The sequence below is a fragment of the Coregonus clupeaformis genome, chromosome 33 (assembly GCF_020615455.1).
Source record: "Coregonus clupeaformis isolate EN_2021a chromosome 33, ASM2061545v1, whole genome shotgun sequence".
Classification (NCBI taxonomy): domain Eukaryota; kingdom Metazoa; phylum Chordata; class Actinopteri; order Salmoniformes; family Salmonidae; genus Coregonus; species Coregonus clupeaformis.
The window spans coordinates 36,939,807-36,958,061 of NC_059224.1; the positions used below are offsets into that span (position 1 = coordinate 36,939,807).

The window sequence follows — 18,255 nt, forward strand, 5'->3', positions numbered from 1 at the left end:
CAACGTCAGCACAAGAACTGTTCGTCGGGAGCTTCATGAAATGGGTTTCCATGGCTGAGCAGCTGCACACAAGCCTAAGATCACCATGCACAATGCCAAACGTCAGCTGGATTGGTGTAAAGTCCCTGCAGCAGTGTTCCAACATCTAGTGGAAAGCCTTCCCAGAAGAGTGGAGGCTGTTATAGTAGGAAAGGGGGGACCAACTCCATATTAATGCCCATGATTTTGGAATGAGATGTTCGACGAGTAGGTGTCCACATACTTTTGGTCATGTAGTGTATCACCCAAATACACCAGCATGACTGACAGTGACAAATTAGTTGGAAAAAGCTCATTAGCCATTCATCTCATGTCTCTGTCACTGGCCGGGTGTTATTACTGTGTGTTTTGCCAAAGTCTTGTTTTTGCCCCCTCTTTTAAAAAGAGTAAACACCCAACGTTGAGGAAACCCATCCCCATGAGCAAAGTGCAGAAGGGGGAGTAACCACCCGGGCCTGACTGTTCTGCCCTGCCATTGGTCCCCACGAAAGCTGCACCAATTTAAAACCAGACACCAGTTGCTCTCCCCCCATCACACTATTACCACAAGCCCCAAAAGATAGATAGGGAGAGAGAGAAAAAGTGAGCGTGTGTCAGAGACAGAGGGACAGCCTGAGATAAACAGAGAGAGAGAGAGAGAGAGAGAGAGAGAGAGAGAGAGAGAGAGAGAGAGAGAGAGAGAGAGAGAGAGACACACACAGTTAGTTAATCTTAGCATGCCTGCATACGCCACCAACATGAGGCTTAAGTTTCCCATCCTGGCTCTGACTCTGGAGATCATCACCATCATCCTGTTTGCTGTGTTTGTGGTCTACGATGATGGGAAACACGGGGGGCACGGAGCCCACAACAACGCCACACACCATGAGGAGAAGACACAGGATCCTCTGACCCTCTACCCCAGTAAGTGACACCTGAAGGCTCCTTAATGTTAGCCTGGTCCCAGATCAGTTTGTGTGGTCTTGGCATGACAATGACCAAAAGAGTTGGCAAGACAGAAACAGATCTGGGAGCAGGCTTCCTCAGTGTGGTGCCACATATTGTATGTGTGGGCTGTCAGCCTGGTTGTGGGAGCTCGGTTGAAGAATCATGGATTTGTTTGTATTGACTCCTTGATGCCAACCCTGGTTGCTATGGATGATGGGCTATGAAGTTGATAATACTGTTGAGTCTCAAAGATTTGACCCCTATTCTCTCAATAATTGTGCAGTAGCTTCGAGGGATAAACTATAGATCATTGGGCATGGTATTATTGAGTTATCAGATACTCCTGTGAACAATCAGAGAGAGAGGTCGTGGGAAAGCATAGTGGGAGGTTGTTGTGCACGTGCCCATCTGGCATCCTCACACCTAAAAAAATACTCTGTAGGGAATGGGCCAGATGCACTAGCTGTCATAGGAGCACCACTCTCTCTCATACTGGGCAGGTTCACTTTGGCTAGCCTCCAGATGGATGGTGCAAATAGGGAGATGAATGCCTGGACTGAATGGCATCCACATACTCACAATAGAACTTGCATGTGCGCTTGAGGGAAATGCATTATTAATGTGTTTTAGTGAGACATATGATTGAGTTAAAAGTGTTTGCACGTGTACGTGAATTTGTGTTTAGAGATAGATAAGTCTATCTTGTGACTTATCAGTTGAAAATGGCCAAAGCCCCACCCCTACTACTTTACCTACGTCACTAGCATTTTTTGGTACAAATAAATAATTTCATGTTAGTCTGGTGTTCTTTGGGTGGTTCTTGGAATCTCCAAAAGTGTATTTTTTATCTATCTTAATACAGCATAAATACTTGCAGACTTACAGTATAGAGGTTTGCCCATAAATGGGTTGGGCAGGTGTGACCCAAAGAGATTAGCGCAGTTCTTAGCATTTGGGCCAACCATTTTCCATTCTAAGAATTTGGCCGTTGAGGTGTCGTTTAAGTTAAGTCACATCCTAAAACTTTTATAACTATTGGTTGTTTTTAAATAATCTGAGAGAAATCTCATTTCAAGATTTTGTTTAATGGATTATACAGCTAGAGATGCGTATAAAGGCAACATTGACTTTCTTTCTTTTCTCAAGAAAGCTGTAACATTTGCAGATAGGTTTATTTACTTGTATGCTAATTGCATCCATAACTATCATAATTGACCCCCCAAAACGCCCACTTTACTCAACTGACTAGCTATGTAATGCCTTATAACATTTTCATTCAGCTGTACAAACACAAGTTGCACCCCCCCCTAAAAAAACATTGGAGAAGACTATGAGAAAATATCAGGGGTCTGATGTTGTGTGCGATGCGGGGTCATCTATATGGTGCATACCAAAGCTCCACAATTACAGGTTCAAAGCAGAGGAATTAAGCGGAGGAATGCAATTTTGAAAAATAGGAGCCTATGTTGTTGCTGGGCTTTATCATTAACAGACAAAATCATTGTTAAAAAATATATATTGAGAGGAAACAATGGTTTCTGTGGCTCTGTGAAGTACTTGTTTTCCTCAAAGAAGGGGGACCTTAAGATTTTATGTTGCACATAATTGTTTCTGAGCCATGAAGCCCTTTCATCAAAGTCAGGCGGAATTCAGTTTTGTAATTGCAGTTCACAACAACACAAAAAACAACTTTACCAATTGCGCTGGTGTAAAAGGTCCCCCATTGTCATACTTGAATAAAAGTTAAGATACCTTAATAGAAAATGACTCAATTAAAAGTGAAAGTCACCCAGTAAAATACTACTTGTGGAAAAGTCTAAAAGTATCTGGTTTTAAATGTATGTACAGTGGGGGAAAAAAGTATTTAGTCAGCCACCAATTGTGCAAGTTCTCCCACTTAAAAAGACGAGAGAGGCCTGTAATTTTCATCATAGGTACACGTCAACTATGACAGACAAAATGAGGAAAAAAAATCCAGAAAATCACATTGTAGGAGTTTTAAGGAATTTATTTGCAAATTATGGTGGAAAATAAGTATTTGGTCACCTACAAACAAGCAGGATTTCTGGCTCTCACAGACTTGTAACTTCTTCTTTAAGAGGCTCCTCTGTCCTCCACTCGTTACCTGTATTAATGGCACCTGTTTGAACTTGTTATCAGTATAAAAGACACCTGTCCACAACCTCAAACAGTCACACTCCAAACTCCACTATGGCCAAGACCAAAGAGCTGTCAAAGGACACCAGAAACAAAATTGTAGACCTGCACCAGGCTGGGAAGACTGAATCTGCAACAGGTAAGCAGCTTGGTTTGAAGAAATCAACTGTGGGAGCAATTATTAGGAAATGGAAGACATACAAGACCACTGATAATCTCCCTCGAACTGGGGCTCCACGTAAGATCTCACCCCGTGGGGTCAAAATGATCACAAGAACGGTGAGCAAAAATCCCAGAACCACACGGGGGGACCTAGTGAATGACCTGCAGAGAGCTGGGACCAAAGTAACAAAGCCTACCATCAGTAACACACTACGCCGCCAGGGACTCAAATCCTGCAGTGCCAGACGTGTCCCCCTGCTTAAGCCAGTACATGTCCAGGCCCGTCTGAAGTTTGCTAGAGTGCATTTGGATGATCCAGAAGAGGATTGGGAGAATGTCATATGGTCAGATGAAACCAAAATATAACTTTTTGGTAAAAACTCAACTCGTCGTGTTTGGAGGACAAAGAATGCTGAGTTGCATCCAAAGAACACCATACCTACTGTGAAGCATGGGGGTGGAAACATCATGCTTTGGGGCTGTTTTTCTGCAAAGGGACCAGGACGACTGATCCGTGTAAAGGAAAGAATGAATGGGGCCATGTATCGTGAGATTTTGAGTGAAAACCTCCTTCCATCGGCAAGGGCATTGAAGATGAAACGTGGCTGGGTCTTTCAGCATGACAATGATCCCAAACACACCACCCGGGCAACGAAGGAGTGGCTTCGTAAGAAGCATTTCAAGGTCCTGGATTGGCCTAGCCAGTCTCCAGATCTCAACCCCATATAAAATCTTTGGAGGGAGTTGAAAGTCCGTGTTGCCCAGCGACAGCCCCAAAACATAATTGCTCTAGAGGAGATCTGCATGGAGGAATGGGCCAAAATACCAGCAACAGTGTGTGAAAACCTTGTGAAGACTTACAGAAAACGTTTGACCTGTGTCATTGCCAACAAAGGGTATATAACAAAGTATTGAGAAACTTTTGTTATTGACCAAATACTTATTTTCCACCATAATTTGCAAATAAATTCATTACAAATCCTACAATGTGATTTTCTGGAATTTATTTTCCTCATTTTGTCTGTCATAGTTGACGTGTACCTATGATGAAAATTACAGGCCTCTCTCATCTTTTTAAGTGGGAGAACTTGCACAATTGGTGGCTGACTAAATACTTTTTTCCCCACTGTAAGTACAGTGGTGGAAAAAGTACTACATTCTCATACTCAATTCTCCTTAAATTAAGCAAACCAGACGGCACAATTTCCTTGTATTATTATTTTATTTTTTACGAACAGCTAGGGGCACACTCCAACACTCAGACATAATTTACAAACACAGTATTTGTGTTTAGTGAGTCCGCCAGATCAAAGGCAGTAGGGATGACAACACGTTATATTGATAAGTGAGTGAATTGGACCATATTGCTGTCCTGCCAGAGCATTCAAAATGTAACACGTTTTTGGGTGTCAGGGAAAACGTATGGGAGTAAAAAGTACATATTTTCTATAGGAATGTAGTAGAGTAAAAGTAAAAGTAGTCCAAAATATAAATAGTAAAGTAAAGTAGAGATACCCAAAAAAAACTACTTAAGTAGTATTTCAAAGTATTTTTACTTAGTTACGTTACACCACTGACCAATTGCAGCTAGATTCAGTAGGATGCTAAATTAAACTTGAGAAACTCAAAGGCATTGGTGCCTTGGAGGTTTGATGTTTGCCCATGTCTTCATGATCCGTACTGGCACGGGCGCCTGCCCTAGTGAATGCAGTGGCGTTGGGACTGGGTCATCATGCCTGAGGATTCCCTCTCATCCAAAGCCATGGGGGATTACTGAAATGTGGACAGAAGGTTGAGGAAACGCAAGCTTAATTCCCTTCAATTATGTTTAATGCTGACACATTTTGGAGCAAGCTCCTTCGACAGAGCTTGGTGACCTCCAAACGCATCAGCATTTAACATTATTGAAAATATTTAGGTTGCTGGCCTGAAACCATCTCCTTTCAGACTGACACCCCTTTAGCAATCCAGAAAATACTTGGAACTACCATGGATGAAGGATGACATAATATGTTGGACATAGAGTCCATCTGAGAGGCTGAGTTCCAAATGGACCTCTTCTCTACCTCCCACCACACCCTTCTCTTAGAGCCTCCAACTGGTATGATGTCTCAAAGGTATCAAGTATTCAGGTGATATAAGATGGGTGGGGTGGGGGCTGATCAAGAATGCAGGGCAAGCAGCCAAAGAGCATTGTTAATAGAGATTAACCTCAGCAACTAGCTTCTGCATCCTGCATTGCTAAAATGTCCATTCCTATGAGACCAGCCAAGGGGTTCCTCTAGGGGCCACTGCATAGTGTTATGGAACTGACTGGACACCCTACTGTTAATATTGTACTCGCTAAGTCTAGGGGTTTTAGGCTTGCCTAATGGTTCTGTAGCCTGACTGGATGTGTGCATAAATGTGAGAGGTAAAGTGTAGGCGACCCAGCCCAGAGACACAGTAACCTTACCTTAGATCCAGGGCCAGCTCTGCCTTGACTCCTTTGAGTCGGCGAGGCCAAGTGGATTATTATGTTCAGATGGTGCCCGAAAACAAATATATGCAAAAAGGAAAACTACAAACAGGCATGCCCAATAGTGCTGAGCAATTAGTGCTTTTTGAGGTGATTCGGTTTCAGTTCGATTATTTAAAAAATAATAACGGTTTTCGATTTCGGGTTTCTATTTGTTTTTTAAACAACATTAAATGTATTATGAAATAATGACATTAAAATGACTTTTTTACTTTATTATTTTTCATTCCTTACAAAATAACAAAATGCTGGTAAATTGCTCAGCACTAATGCCCAAACTAAAGATAAAAAACAAACGAAAGGCCTCATGATCACCCAAAACTTCAGCAGCCTGACGGCTTTGCAACTGCCGTACTGACAGGCGATCCCATTAATCGGAAGTACCTGATGTGTATCCTTCTAGCACAGCACTTGGACATGGTTGGTGCTGCCACCTGGGGGATGGAGTGTTGAAGTGTTTCCTGGTCCAGTGTGTTGCCTAACTGTGTGCCAACACTAAACTACCTACTACAGTACATAACAATAGTGAATATCTCTGTATTATTTATTTGGCTTGGTAAGGTTGGTGATTTTAGATAACAATGCTGGGTAAGATGAATGTGCAGTGGTAGGCCGAAAAAGAGAGATATCCAATACGGACAAGACAAAAGCTGAGACTTGTTTTGCTGTTATGTTCTAAAGCTTTAAGTTTAGTACTCTATGTCTCAGTGGGTAGAGTAAGGCGCTGACAACGGCAGGAATGTATTATATTGCATCCACCAACTCATTGTGAGGTAATGTTTTGCACATTGTTCTATTTGCACATTCCCAATCAGTACCCTCAATCAATGCTAAAGAACAGAAAACATTGCATGCAATCTACTAACAACAAAAATGCAGATTTGGTCAGTTACAAAAGTAAAGTCAACACATGGCTATCTTATCTTGTATATATCTTACAAGGCTATTTGTATATCTTACATATTTTACATTGTTCAGACTTCGATATCAGGGAAAACATTGAATAGATTTGAGTTACTTGTACTGTGTATATATCTTACAGCGCTATTTGTAATCTTTTTGTATATCTTACTTATCAGACATTGTTCAGACTTCGATATCAGGAAAAAGATTGGATAGATTTTAGTTATTTGTTTGCTACCGGATGGGCGCGGGTGTTCTGACCAGTGCCAGAGGGGTTATAAGGTATCCTATGATGTCTCGGGGGCATTGCATAAGTAATACTAAACCTGATTATAATCATGGTCCAGTGTGCTGAATATCATCCATAGCAATACAATGCACTCCTGGAGAGAAAGAGACAGTCATAAGTAAACACGATAATGAGTGAGGAATTCATGGACTTCTAATTTGAGACAAAATCTGTTTAGAAGAGCTAACCTTCCTGTTTATTTTTCTCTATCACTGTGTGGCAGAAAGAGGGCGCCTCCGAACAAACTCAACTCTTCAATTCCTTGTCAGTTACAACAATCCCTCTACAACTGCCTAATATGTAGCATCGGTTTTACTTTTAGTATGGCACAGAGACACATACAGAGAAAGAGATGTGTATATATGGCTCTGGTATGGCATGCTGGTAGACATGTTTCCTGGAGAGTCATACACAGCTTACATAGAGTACATAGAGTAGTCATATATAGTCACAGACAACAAAAGAAAACGGACCTGTCGGGCAAGTCTATGCTACACCTAAGCCCCCCAACCCCCAACCCCACACCCTGTATTCCATCACTTCCCCAGGACTGTCTGAGTGGTGACCGTCTGCCTAAGTTCCTCCCTGACACCACAATGCTAACTGCTCACCACAATGCTAACCAGACCTGGGGAAACAAGGCCTGTTGTTTCCACTTTCTGCAAACGGCCACACCTTGATGGACTTTCCAGATGAGGACCCATCATCCATCGCACAGTGACTGATCACTTTTGGGAATTGGGAGTCTGGCTTCCTGTGGTCAGGAATTTCAGGGAAGAGGACCTTTTGTGAGCGTCGAGCGAGAGTGGGAGTAGAGGGCGTGGGTGGGTGGGAGTGGGAGTGGAGCTTGGAGAATTAGGATTGTTCCTCCGGCGCTGGTGGACAAACCGTTCTAAGCTCCACACACACGCACCTATGTACGTACGCACACACACACGTACATTCTCACGCACACGCACACACACACACATCTGGTCAGTCCCTTGGGCCAGTAGCCTAATCCTTATCTGCAGACACTCGGATAGTGCTCATATCCTGCTGTCCGCACACACAGTGAGCTAAGCCCTTATAAGTTAAGTATCTGTCCTCTTGTATACATCAATCTAAATATGCATAAAGTGCGAGGACAGTGATCCATACACAAGACCCCAGTCCTTATAATTCCAGTAACTGAAACTAATAGTGAGGAATGTATTTATCTGTGGAGTTTCTGCTTCCCTGAGACCATCTATTAAGTTTAGAAGACTTGATTAAGATCATGTTATCCCAGTGAATGGAACAACGTGAGGCTACTGACATGACACATCAAACTGGGTTATCGGGTGCCTCAGTTCTCAGCATCCCATTCACAGACTAATTTAATTGTTCTTCCCTCCTCAGGATTTACAATGACACCCTCATAGGGATAGGGGTTACTACTGTTGCTGCACAGTCCAATGCGGCTGCTCCGTGAATCATTTGAGCAGCAAAAGGCAAAGCAACATAATGAATGGAATATTTACACCCCACTAATAGCCCTAGGTATTTGATCAATTGCTAGTCTGTCAACTGATTTGAATGTCATTGAAGTGTTGTAATAGAGGATCATACTCACACAGCAAGCCCTCCCAGGGTTTTAGTAATTCGTTTTAGTTTTAGTTGTCATTCTTTCAGTTTTCATTCACTATTCAATCAGAGTGAATAAAACACATGGGGCCTGTTTTATGGAGAAATAATACAATTATATTATGTTAACACCAGCACCAACATCTCTTGGATTTCATGTGAATGTAAAAGGTTAACATTTTGGAAGTCACTTTTTTGAATGAAATAATCAAACTCCACTGAGCTGACCTCTGACCTGCCATTTGTTTCCCAGTGTTCCAGGATGTCCACGTGATGATCTTCGTTGGCTTTGGCTTCCTGATGACCTTTCTGAAGAGATATGGCTTTAGCAGTGTGGGCCTCAACCTGCTCCTGGCCGCCTTCGCTCTGCAGTGGGGTCTCCTCATGCAAGGCCTCTGGCACCTGGACGATGGCAAGATCAAAGTCTCCGTCTTCAAGTAAATACAAATAGTACGCTAACAGAACAGTCAGAATAAATTAAGCTAGCAGTAGCATCATAGTACCCATGATAGAAGACATCTTCAAGTAAATACAACATAGCCATTACCAGAACCGTCAAAAGCAATAATCAGCTTGCAGTAATAGCACATGTGCGTACACGTAGTGAGAACAGTCATAGAGGAGCCTACAATTCTAGACACATTAATGCAGCAACAGAACGGGCAGAATGAATGAAGCTACAATTAGTGGCATTATGTGCACATGATAGAGGACAATCGTGGAGAAGTGTTGTGTTCTAGTGTTAACAAGACATCTCTCGCTCTCTCGCTTTCTCTCTCTTCACCCCCTCCTACTCCTATTCTTCCTCCTCACCATAAGGATGATCAACGCAGACTTCAGCACAGCCACCGTTCTGATCTCGTTCGGGGCAGTCCTGGGTAAAACCAGCCCCGTCCAGCTCCTCATCATGACCATCCTCGAGATCACCATCTTCGGCATCAACGAACATCTGGTGGCTGAAATCCTGGGGGTCGGTGCACTTCGCCATAATCTCAGATCCCAGAACTAACCCTTATTCTAACAGTCTGTCACAACAGACTAACTTCAACCTTATCCACTCATTTAAGAACTTGTGTATATGAAAAACAACACTATACAAGAAAAGTACATTAGTTAATACAGTTCAATAAGCAATATTGTGTGCAATCTTGTGAGTAGCAGTAAAAAACATGTGAATCGCAGCCTTACAGCAAAAATGGAAGAGGAAAGTGGAAGGGGTAGAAAGTAAGGAACTTGTCTGTCGGCCTTGCATTAAAGAACATAATTGGTTAAGGAAAACTGTGATAAATAAAAAAGTATATCAGTTTCATTTAAGGACCAAAGGATTGACAGCCGTCCCATATAGATTGCAAAATAGTTGGGAAGAGATTTTTTACGTACCGATCCCATGGCATAGTGTTTATGAACTGATACGCAAAACGACACCGGATTCAAAAATTTGAATCTTTCAATTTAAATTATTATATACAATTCTTGCTACCAATAGAATGTTATTTATATGGGGAATACAATCTTCCCAGCTTTGCAGATTTTGCTGCGAAGAGACAGAATCATTAGATCATTTGTTTTGGTACTGTCCATCTGTAGCTTGTTTTTGGACACAGGTCCAGGAATGGATAAAGGATTGCAATATTTACCAGGAGCTAACCTTGCAGATAGCATTACTGGGTGATCTTAAAAGTCATAGTCAATCGATCAATAACATAATAATACTTTTAGCAAAAATGTTTATTTTCAATTCACAATCTGTAGAAACAATGAGAATGGTTCAGAACTTTTGTAAGACATCACAGTACAGTTGAAATATATATGGCAAATAGAAATCCTATATGGATGGTGTTAAAAGATAGATGGGAGGTGTTGAATGGAATTGAAGGATGGGACTAATAACAACTAACAACAAATAATAACAAGATAACTAATAATGTAAGCATACTGTGTCATTAATAAGTATATAGGTTGTAGGTTGGGAGCTTTTGTGAAAGAGCACAGTTAGAAAGATATGGCATATAGAAGCAAACCGGATGGACATCATGAAAATGATCGGAGAGGTTGAGAGTAGAGGAAGTTCAGGAGAAAAAACAAACAAAAAATAATTATTGTAAAATTAACTGTGTCCATAAAATGTAGATAGTAGGTATAAGCTGGAAGTAGAGGCCTAAGCATTGTTGTTCACTAGTTTACTCCAAGTAGGGAAAGGGTGGTGGGGTTGGAAAGTAATAAAGGGGAATATATATATATATATTTTTAAAGGATATGTATGTGTATGTATGTATGTATGTATGTATGTATGTGCGGCAGGTAGCTTAGTGGTTAAGAGCGTTGTGCCAGTAACCGAAAGGTCGCTGGTTCTAATCCCCGAGCCGACTAGGTGAAAAATCTGTCGATGTGCCCTTGAGCAAGGCACTTAACCCTAATTGCTCATGTAAGTCGCTCTGGATAAGAGCGTCTGCTAAATGACTGAATTGTAAAATGTGTGTGTATAAATATATATAAAACATGGGGGGTTGGAAGTGATGCAGACAATTACATTGATGGAATTTACAATCTATCTGCAATATTAAGCTGATCTACCCCCCAAAAAAATTAAAAAATAACCCTAGCGAGACTGCCTTCTATTGGTGAGAAGTGACAGCCCAAGACAAATGCGATCAGACAAGATTCATCCTACCAAAAGGGCTCTGACAAATATAATCATGATGTAAATTCTTAGGGATGAATCTACAAAGGGAAAAATACATCTAGGTCAAGGGGTCAAATTCTATTTGATATTCTTGAATCGGTCCAATCCTATACCCAACCAATCAGTGCACTAGTTTTTATTGGGAATGGGCAGAGGTGTGATGGATGGGTGATTGACAGGTGATTGAGGTTAGTAGCAGGCTAAGGAGAAGGTTTTTTTTTTTTACTAACTACTTTGTGTGGTTTATCCCACTCACAGGCCAATGATGTTGGGGCCTCCATGATTATCCATGCCTTTGGGGCGTACTTCGGTCTCGCAGTGGCCCGCATGCTGTACCGGCCAGCTCTGAGGAACAGCCATGAGAACGATGGCTCTGTTTACCACTCTGACCTCTTCGCCATGATCGGTAAGAGCAGCTCACATGGCAGTCATCAAAGTCAATGCATTTTATTCATTACTGTAGTCAGTCACTAACGACTATTATTAGTATTATAGATTAGAGTAGAGAGTAGTAGATATATCCACAAAATATAGTTAAAATGTTCCCTTATGTATCTTTGGAACACTAGAAATAGCAATTCAGCAATAAGGGGGCCATAAGTATCAAGCATCTCAGAGTAGGAGTGCTGATTTCGAATCAGTTTTTACTTTTGGATCACAATGAATTAGATTACATGGACAGGGGGGACCTGAACCTACATTAGCATTCCTACTCTGAGATGCTTGATACATACGGCTCCTGGTGTCTGTTTGCACGGTACATTTTATCACAAGGGAAGAGGAGTCGTAGATAGAAGGCTGAAGTGGAGGCTCCTCCACAAATATCATAGTCTCATTCGCCACCTAGTGGAAATACAGTGTATCACTTCCAAAACTCTCCGTATTATAAAACATAGTGACACTAGCAGGAATAATTCGGTTCAATGTAGTTTCAATACATTTAATACATTACTTTTAGTTTTATATATTTTAGAATTAACTGAAGTAGCAGAAAAATCTAAATCCCACATGAATATCTTCTCCAGGTACCGTGTTCCTCTGGATGTTCTGGCCCAGTTTCAACTCTGCCATCGCTGCACCTGGCACTGATCAGCTCATGGCCGTGACCAACACCTACTTCTCCCTGGCTGCCTGTGTACTGTCTGCCTACGCCACCTCCAGCCTGGTGGAGCACAAAGGGAAACTGGACATGGTGAGTCTTCCAATGCTTCATTCAAACCACAAAGGGTCAGATCACAGCAAAGCTGTAGATTGTTTACTTACTTTCAATTTATTTGACTTGCTTATATTCAAACAAGACTGTTGAGTGTGTGTGTGTGTGTGTGTGTGTGTGTGTGTGCACGTGTATTGTGTGTCTTTGGGAAAGAGACAATAGAATCTCACACATCACCTACTATAGCATAGCTCTTAGATGCTTCTGTGTCTTCCATAGGTCCACATCCAGAATGCCACTCTGGCCGGAGGTGTTGCCGTGGGAACCTGCGCTGACATGGACATCGGCCCTTTCGGTGCCATGATCATCGGGTTCGTGGCTGGCATCGTCTCCACCCTGGGCTTCAAGTTCCTCACTGTGAGTTCAAAGTCACACAAGTCTGAACCAATAGAAAGGGAGATGCCTAGTCATTTGCACAACTGAATGCATTCAACCGAAATGTGTCTTCAGCATTTAACCCAACCCCGCTGAATCAGAGAGGTGCAGGGGGCTGCCTTAATCAAGGTCATCGGCCCCTGGGTGTAGTCATTGTTGGGGGTAAACTGCCTTGCTCAAGGGCACAACAGCAGATTGTTCCACCTTGCCAGCTTTGGGACTCGAACCAGCAACCTTTCAGTTACTGGACCAATGCTCTTAACCACTAGGCTACCTGCCGCCACAACCCTGAGGTGGACCAGGACACCAAAGATGGCTATAAAAAATTGTAATGTAGACATGTCTTGTGAGTTGCAATAAACCTAAATTTTTTTGAATGTTACATTTCTATCAGCATCCTCACTAACCAGTGAGGGGGAGGAAATAGTGTCCTCAGCCCAATGAGAAAATCTGGTTCTGGTTGGTTAAACAAGTTTTGCCTGCTGGTAGAAACTTGCATTTTAGTCAAAACAATTACCCATCCATCCATGACTGACTAACCTGCCATCGGATGGCTAGAAATATGTTGAAATTAATGGGCACTAGGGAATATGGAAATGAGACAACTGTTTCTCTCTGTGTTTCAGCCCATCCTGGCATCCAACCTGGGCATCCAGGACACCTGTGGCGTCCACAATCTGCACGGCATGCCTGGCATCCTCGGGGGTATCGCTGGCATTGTGGCTGTCGCTCTGGGCAAGAAGGATGGGTAAGGCTCATCCAATGGCATTCTTCATACTGTATACAGTGCCTTGCAAAAGTATTCATCCCCCTTGGCGTTTTTCCTTGATTTTTATTTGGATTTCATGTAATGGACATACACAAAATAGTCCAAATTGGTGAAGTGAAATAAAAAAAATTACTTGTTTCAAAAAATTCTAAAAAATATATAACGGAAAAGTGGTGCGTGCATATGTATTCACCCCCTTTGCTATGAAGCCCCTAAATAAGATCTGGTGCAACCAATTACATTCAGAAGTCACATAATTAGTTAAATAAAGTCCACCTGTGTGCAATCTAAGTGTCACATGATCTGTCACATGATCTCAGTATATATACACCTGTTCTGAAAGGCCCCAGAGTCTGCAACACCACTAAGCAAGCGGCACCATGAAGACCAAAGAGCTCTCCAAACAGGTCAGGGACAAAGTTGTGGAGAAGTACAGATCAGGGTTGTGTTATAAAAAAACATCAGAAACTTTCAACATCCCACGGAGCACCATTAAATCCATTATAAAAAAATTGAAAGAATATGGCACCACAACAAATCTGCCAAGAGAGGGCCGCCCACCAAAACTCACGGACCAGGCAAGAAGGGCATTAATCAGAGAGGCAACAAAGAGACCAAATATAACCCTGAATGAGCTGCAAAGCTCAACAGCGGAGATTGGAGTATCTGTCCATAGGACCACTTTAAGCCGTACACTCCACAGAGCTGGACTTTACGGAAGAGTGGCCAGAAAAAAGCCACTGCTTAAAGAAAAAAATAAGCAAACACGTTTGGTGTTCGCGAAAAGGCATGTGGGAGATTCCCCAAACATATGAAAGTAGTTTTTGAATGTCTAATAATTAACTTTTCCGTTATGTTGTGAGCTTGGCCTCAAAAATGAGTCTCAAAATAAGGGTATCTTGCCATAATTACCTAAGTATTTTCTCTTCTCCACCCGTCTTCCCTCAGGAGCGCAGCCATGCAGGGTGCAGCCCTGGCTTCATCCCTTGGGTTCGCTTTGGTTGGAGGAGCCATTACAGGTGGGTGGAGAGAGACAGTGCCATTTTTTTGTCATTCAATAATCTAGATCACATTTTAACAGACTTAACAGTTTTCATATGGTATAAAAATATGCAATTTGTTTTATACCATGCTGCTAGGAAACATGTATTTAATAATACTGTTCATAACTTTTCTATTTGTACAGGTCTGATAATGAAGCTTCCATTCTGGGGTCAGCCTCCAGATCAGAACTGCTTTGATGATTCCATTTATTGGGAGGTAAGAATTTGAAAGAAACAACCACAACACATTATCCTGATCCATCATTGACCATCACTAGCTTACAGTTGAATCAACTACCTGAGGTATATGGTATAAGATATAGGTTGTTACATGTATTGGTGTGACACTCATATAACATTTGACATATCCAATCCCATAATGTGGCCTCAGCCACATATAAATTGTTCTTAGTCATAGATGGCTAATGTGGCATATTGTATTGTATTACGTTGAACTGTTTGTAGGTCACGTGACCACCTGGAGACACGCAGAAAATATTTGATTTGTAAATATAAAATGCTATCTTATAACATATGATTTGGCATAGATGAAATGGTGGCTAAATTGTGAGATCTGTGACTGACTGAGATGTGACTGTTCTAGGTTCCTGAGGAGGAGGAGGGTGAGGAGAGCCTGGCTCACGGAGACCAAAAAGCAGAGGCCTAAAGCTCCCACTCTATGCTGCACATACATTACCCACAACCCTCTGAGCTAGAGATGGGGAAAGTGAGGAATCATGAACCACACATTACATATTGGGTGTACTGTATCTCAATAGTCTTAACTGGCTTCCTCTCCTCGTCACTTCTCCTTCATCTAATTGGTAGATCCATACCAGGACTTCATGCGTCACCCGAGGACGTAAAGGAGAGAAGCTATGTTGTACTATTGAATTCAACCCAGGATGGCCAGTGCAGTGAAATTGTCAGTTATTTTCAACTATAGCATAAATCATTGGATTGGATGAGACAAATTGAAATCATATCGTGGTTCATGCTACCTTTATTAAGACATCTCTAATTCAACTCGATCAGCAGGGAAATGTTAGCCTATGTTGCACTTTTCTGTGTAACCAAACTAGGTCCTCATTGTCCGTAGATTTGTAGTAAATATTTTCTTCTTCAATTGAATAGGATAGGTCCACTGAAGAATATTTGGGAAACATGTCATAGCTCATTATCATTTCAACTAAAGTGTAAGAGGTGGGTGTGTTACATACAAAAAAAACTATTATTAGGTGTCAATGCAATTTGAGATAATATTGTAAGGATTTTCTTATCTTAAAAAAAGTATGTTTACAGAAACTCATTTCAACCATAACATGCTTGCAGTGCTTTGGATGTGTTAGTCTGAAAATGTATTTAAATGAAGCAGCATTTTGATATAAATGATGCTGAATAAGTTGCATTGAAACATCAACTGTTCGGAGGAAAGATACTTTCAGGGATTCTTTTTTTACACTGAATTTGATGACCACCGTTCTGAGCCATTAGAAACAGTATAGATATAGTAGAACCAGTATATCAAGCTGACATTCAATCATATCACCAATTGTATCACATGTTTTGTGACACTATCAAAATGTTAACAGACATTTGTTTTGCCTCATTAGTTAGGGCTATACATTGTATATTGTTTTCGACACACCTTTTTATGTCGCCATCCAACTGACATAGACGATATTGTGTGCTAAGCCTTGTCGCATGAATAGAATCAACTGCTACTTTGGCCTGCTGCAGAGCTAGGCCGCATCACTGGAGCTCACTACTCCTGCTGGAGAGAATCTGATCCCAGACCAGGCTGTGAAGTTTAGGCAGTAGCTAAGGGCTAGTATTTATCAAGCGTCTCCGAGTGGGGGTGCTGATCTTGGATCAGTTTTACCTTTCTAGATCAGCACTGCTGAGACGCTTGATAAATAAGGGCCCAGGTCTCACGGGGAACGGAGCTGGGCAAGGATGGGTTCTGCATTAACCTACTCTCTGTGTGCATCCAAATACTCTAAGGTTCTCCTTATTCTACCCCGGTATCCTCGCTACTAAAGTGGAGTGGAGTGTCTTCGATTTTAATTTCACCTTCTACGTTTTTTCAAATACAGAAAGTCAATTGAAATCTGATATGTCCAATGAAAAACCAGATAGGCTACATGTCACATGGATTCTGAATAAATGGCGCATGAGAAAGAAAGCCACTGAGAGATTTAGGATACATAAGCTTTCTTTATTTCTTTCACTTCTTATTGTAACCTCTTAATGTATAGTGTAGTTAGTTAATGGATATAGTCAGTTTCTCTAAATCCCTGCACCTAGGACTAATGATTGGTACTGAGTGATTCAGTTTACAAAGTATGTCTTTAAACACTGAGTGTACAAAACATTAAGAACAATTTAATCATATTGAGTTGCACCCCCCCTTTTCTCTCAGAATAGCCTAAATTTGTCGGGTCATGGACTCTACAAGGTGTCGAAAGCGTTCCACAGGGATGCTGGCCCATGTTGAGGTCAGGGCTCTGTGCAGGCCAGTTAAGTTCTTCCACACCAATCTCGACAAACTACTTCTGTATGGACCTCGCTTTGTGCACGGGGTCATTGTCATGCTGAAACAGGAAAGGGCCTTCCCCCAAACTGTTGCCACAAAGTTGGAAGCACAGAATCATCTAGAATGTCATTGTATGCTGTAGCGTTAAGGTTTCCCACAGTTGTGTCAAGTTGGCTGGATGTCCTTTAGGTGGTGGACCATTCTTGATACACATGTTGAGCGTGAAAAACCCAGCAGTGTTGCAGTTCTTAACACAAACTGGTGCACCTGGCACCTACTACTATACCCCATTCAAAGGCAGTTAAATATTTTGTCTTGCCCCTTCACCCTCTGAATGGCACATATACACAATCCATGTCTCAATTGTCTCAAGGCTTAAACAAAATCCTTCTTTAACATTTCTCCTCCCCTTCATCTACACTGATTGAAGTGGATTTAACAAGTGACATCAATAAGGGATCATAGCTTTCACCTGGATTCACCTGGTCAGTCTATGTCATGGAAAGAGCAGGTATTCATAATGTTTTGTACACTAAGTGTATATCTGAACCATTTTGTTGAATAAAGCTAAAGTGATACCTAAGAATGCAGGAGGAAAATTGCCTAGACCATTGTAGCAGGGAAAGATGAAACTGACTACAGATACACTACATGGCCAAAAGTATGTGGACACCTGCTTGTCTAACATCTCATTCCAAAATCATCAGCATTAATATGGAGTTGGTCCCCCATTTGCTGCTATAACAGCCTCCACTCTTCTGGGAAGGCTTTCCACTAGATGTTGGAACATTGCTGGGGGGGGACTTGCTTCCATTCAGCCACAAGTGAATTAGTGTGGTCGGGCACTGATGTTGGGCGATTAGGCCTGGCTCGCAGTCGGCGTTCCAATTCATCCTAAAGGTGTTCGATGTGGTTGAGGTCAGGGCTCTATGCAGACCAGTCAAGTTCTTCCACACCAATCTCGACAAAACATTTCTGTATGGACCTCGCTTTGTGCACGGGGGCATTGTCATGCTAAAACAGGAAAGTCCTTCCC

At 41.8% G+C, this 18,255-nt stretch overlaps 1 protein-coding gene across 1 annotated transcript; it reads left to right on the forward strand.

Annotated features, from left to right (window-relative positions):
* Positions 1 to 666: 666 nt before the first annotated feature.
* Positions 667 to 16,880, forward strand: LOC121549104 (ammonium transporter Rh type A). Its single transcript, XM_041860940.2, has 10 exons — positions 667 to 942; positions 8,854 to 9,037; positions 9,420 to 9,570; positions 11,542 to 11,689; positions 12,309 to 12,475; positions 12,716 to 12,853; positions 13,498 to 13,619; positions 14,589 to 14,659; positions 14,827 to 14,900; positions 15,288 to 16,880. The coding sequence occupies exons 1-10, from the start codon at positions 756 to 758 to the stop codon at positions 15,348 to 15,350; spliced, it is 1,305 nt and encodes a 434-aa protein (XP_041716874.1). The 5' UTR covers positions 667 to 755; the 3' UTR covers positions 15,351 to 16,880.
* Positions 16,881 to 18,255: the final 1,375 nt, after the last annotated feature.

What these genes read in the sequence shown, in the direction of transcription:
- LOC121549104 (XM_041860940.2), top strand. Translation starts at nt 756, where the DNA reads ATGCCTGCATACGCCACCAACATGAGGCTTAAGTTTCCCATCCTGGCT. An exon ending in GGTTGGAGGAGCCATTACAG is followed by an intron (nt 14,660 to 14,826) that starts GTGGGTGGAGAG and finishes CTATTTGTACAG; the next exon opens with GTCTGATAATGAAGCTTCCA. An exon ending in ATGATTCCATTTATTGGGAG is followed by an intron (nt 14,901 to 15,287) that starts GTAAGAATTTGA and finishes TGACTGTTCTAG; the next exon opens with GTTCCTGAGGAGGAGGAGGG.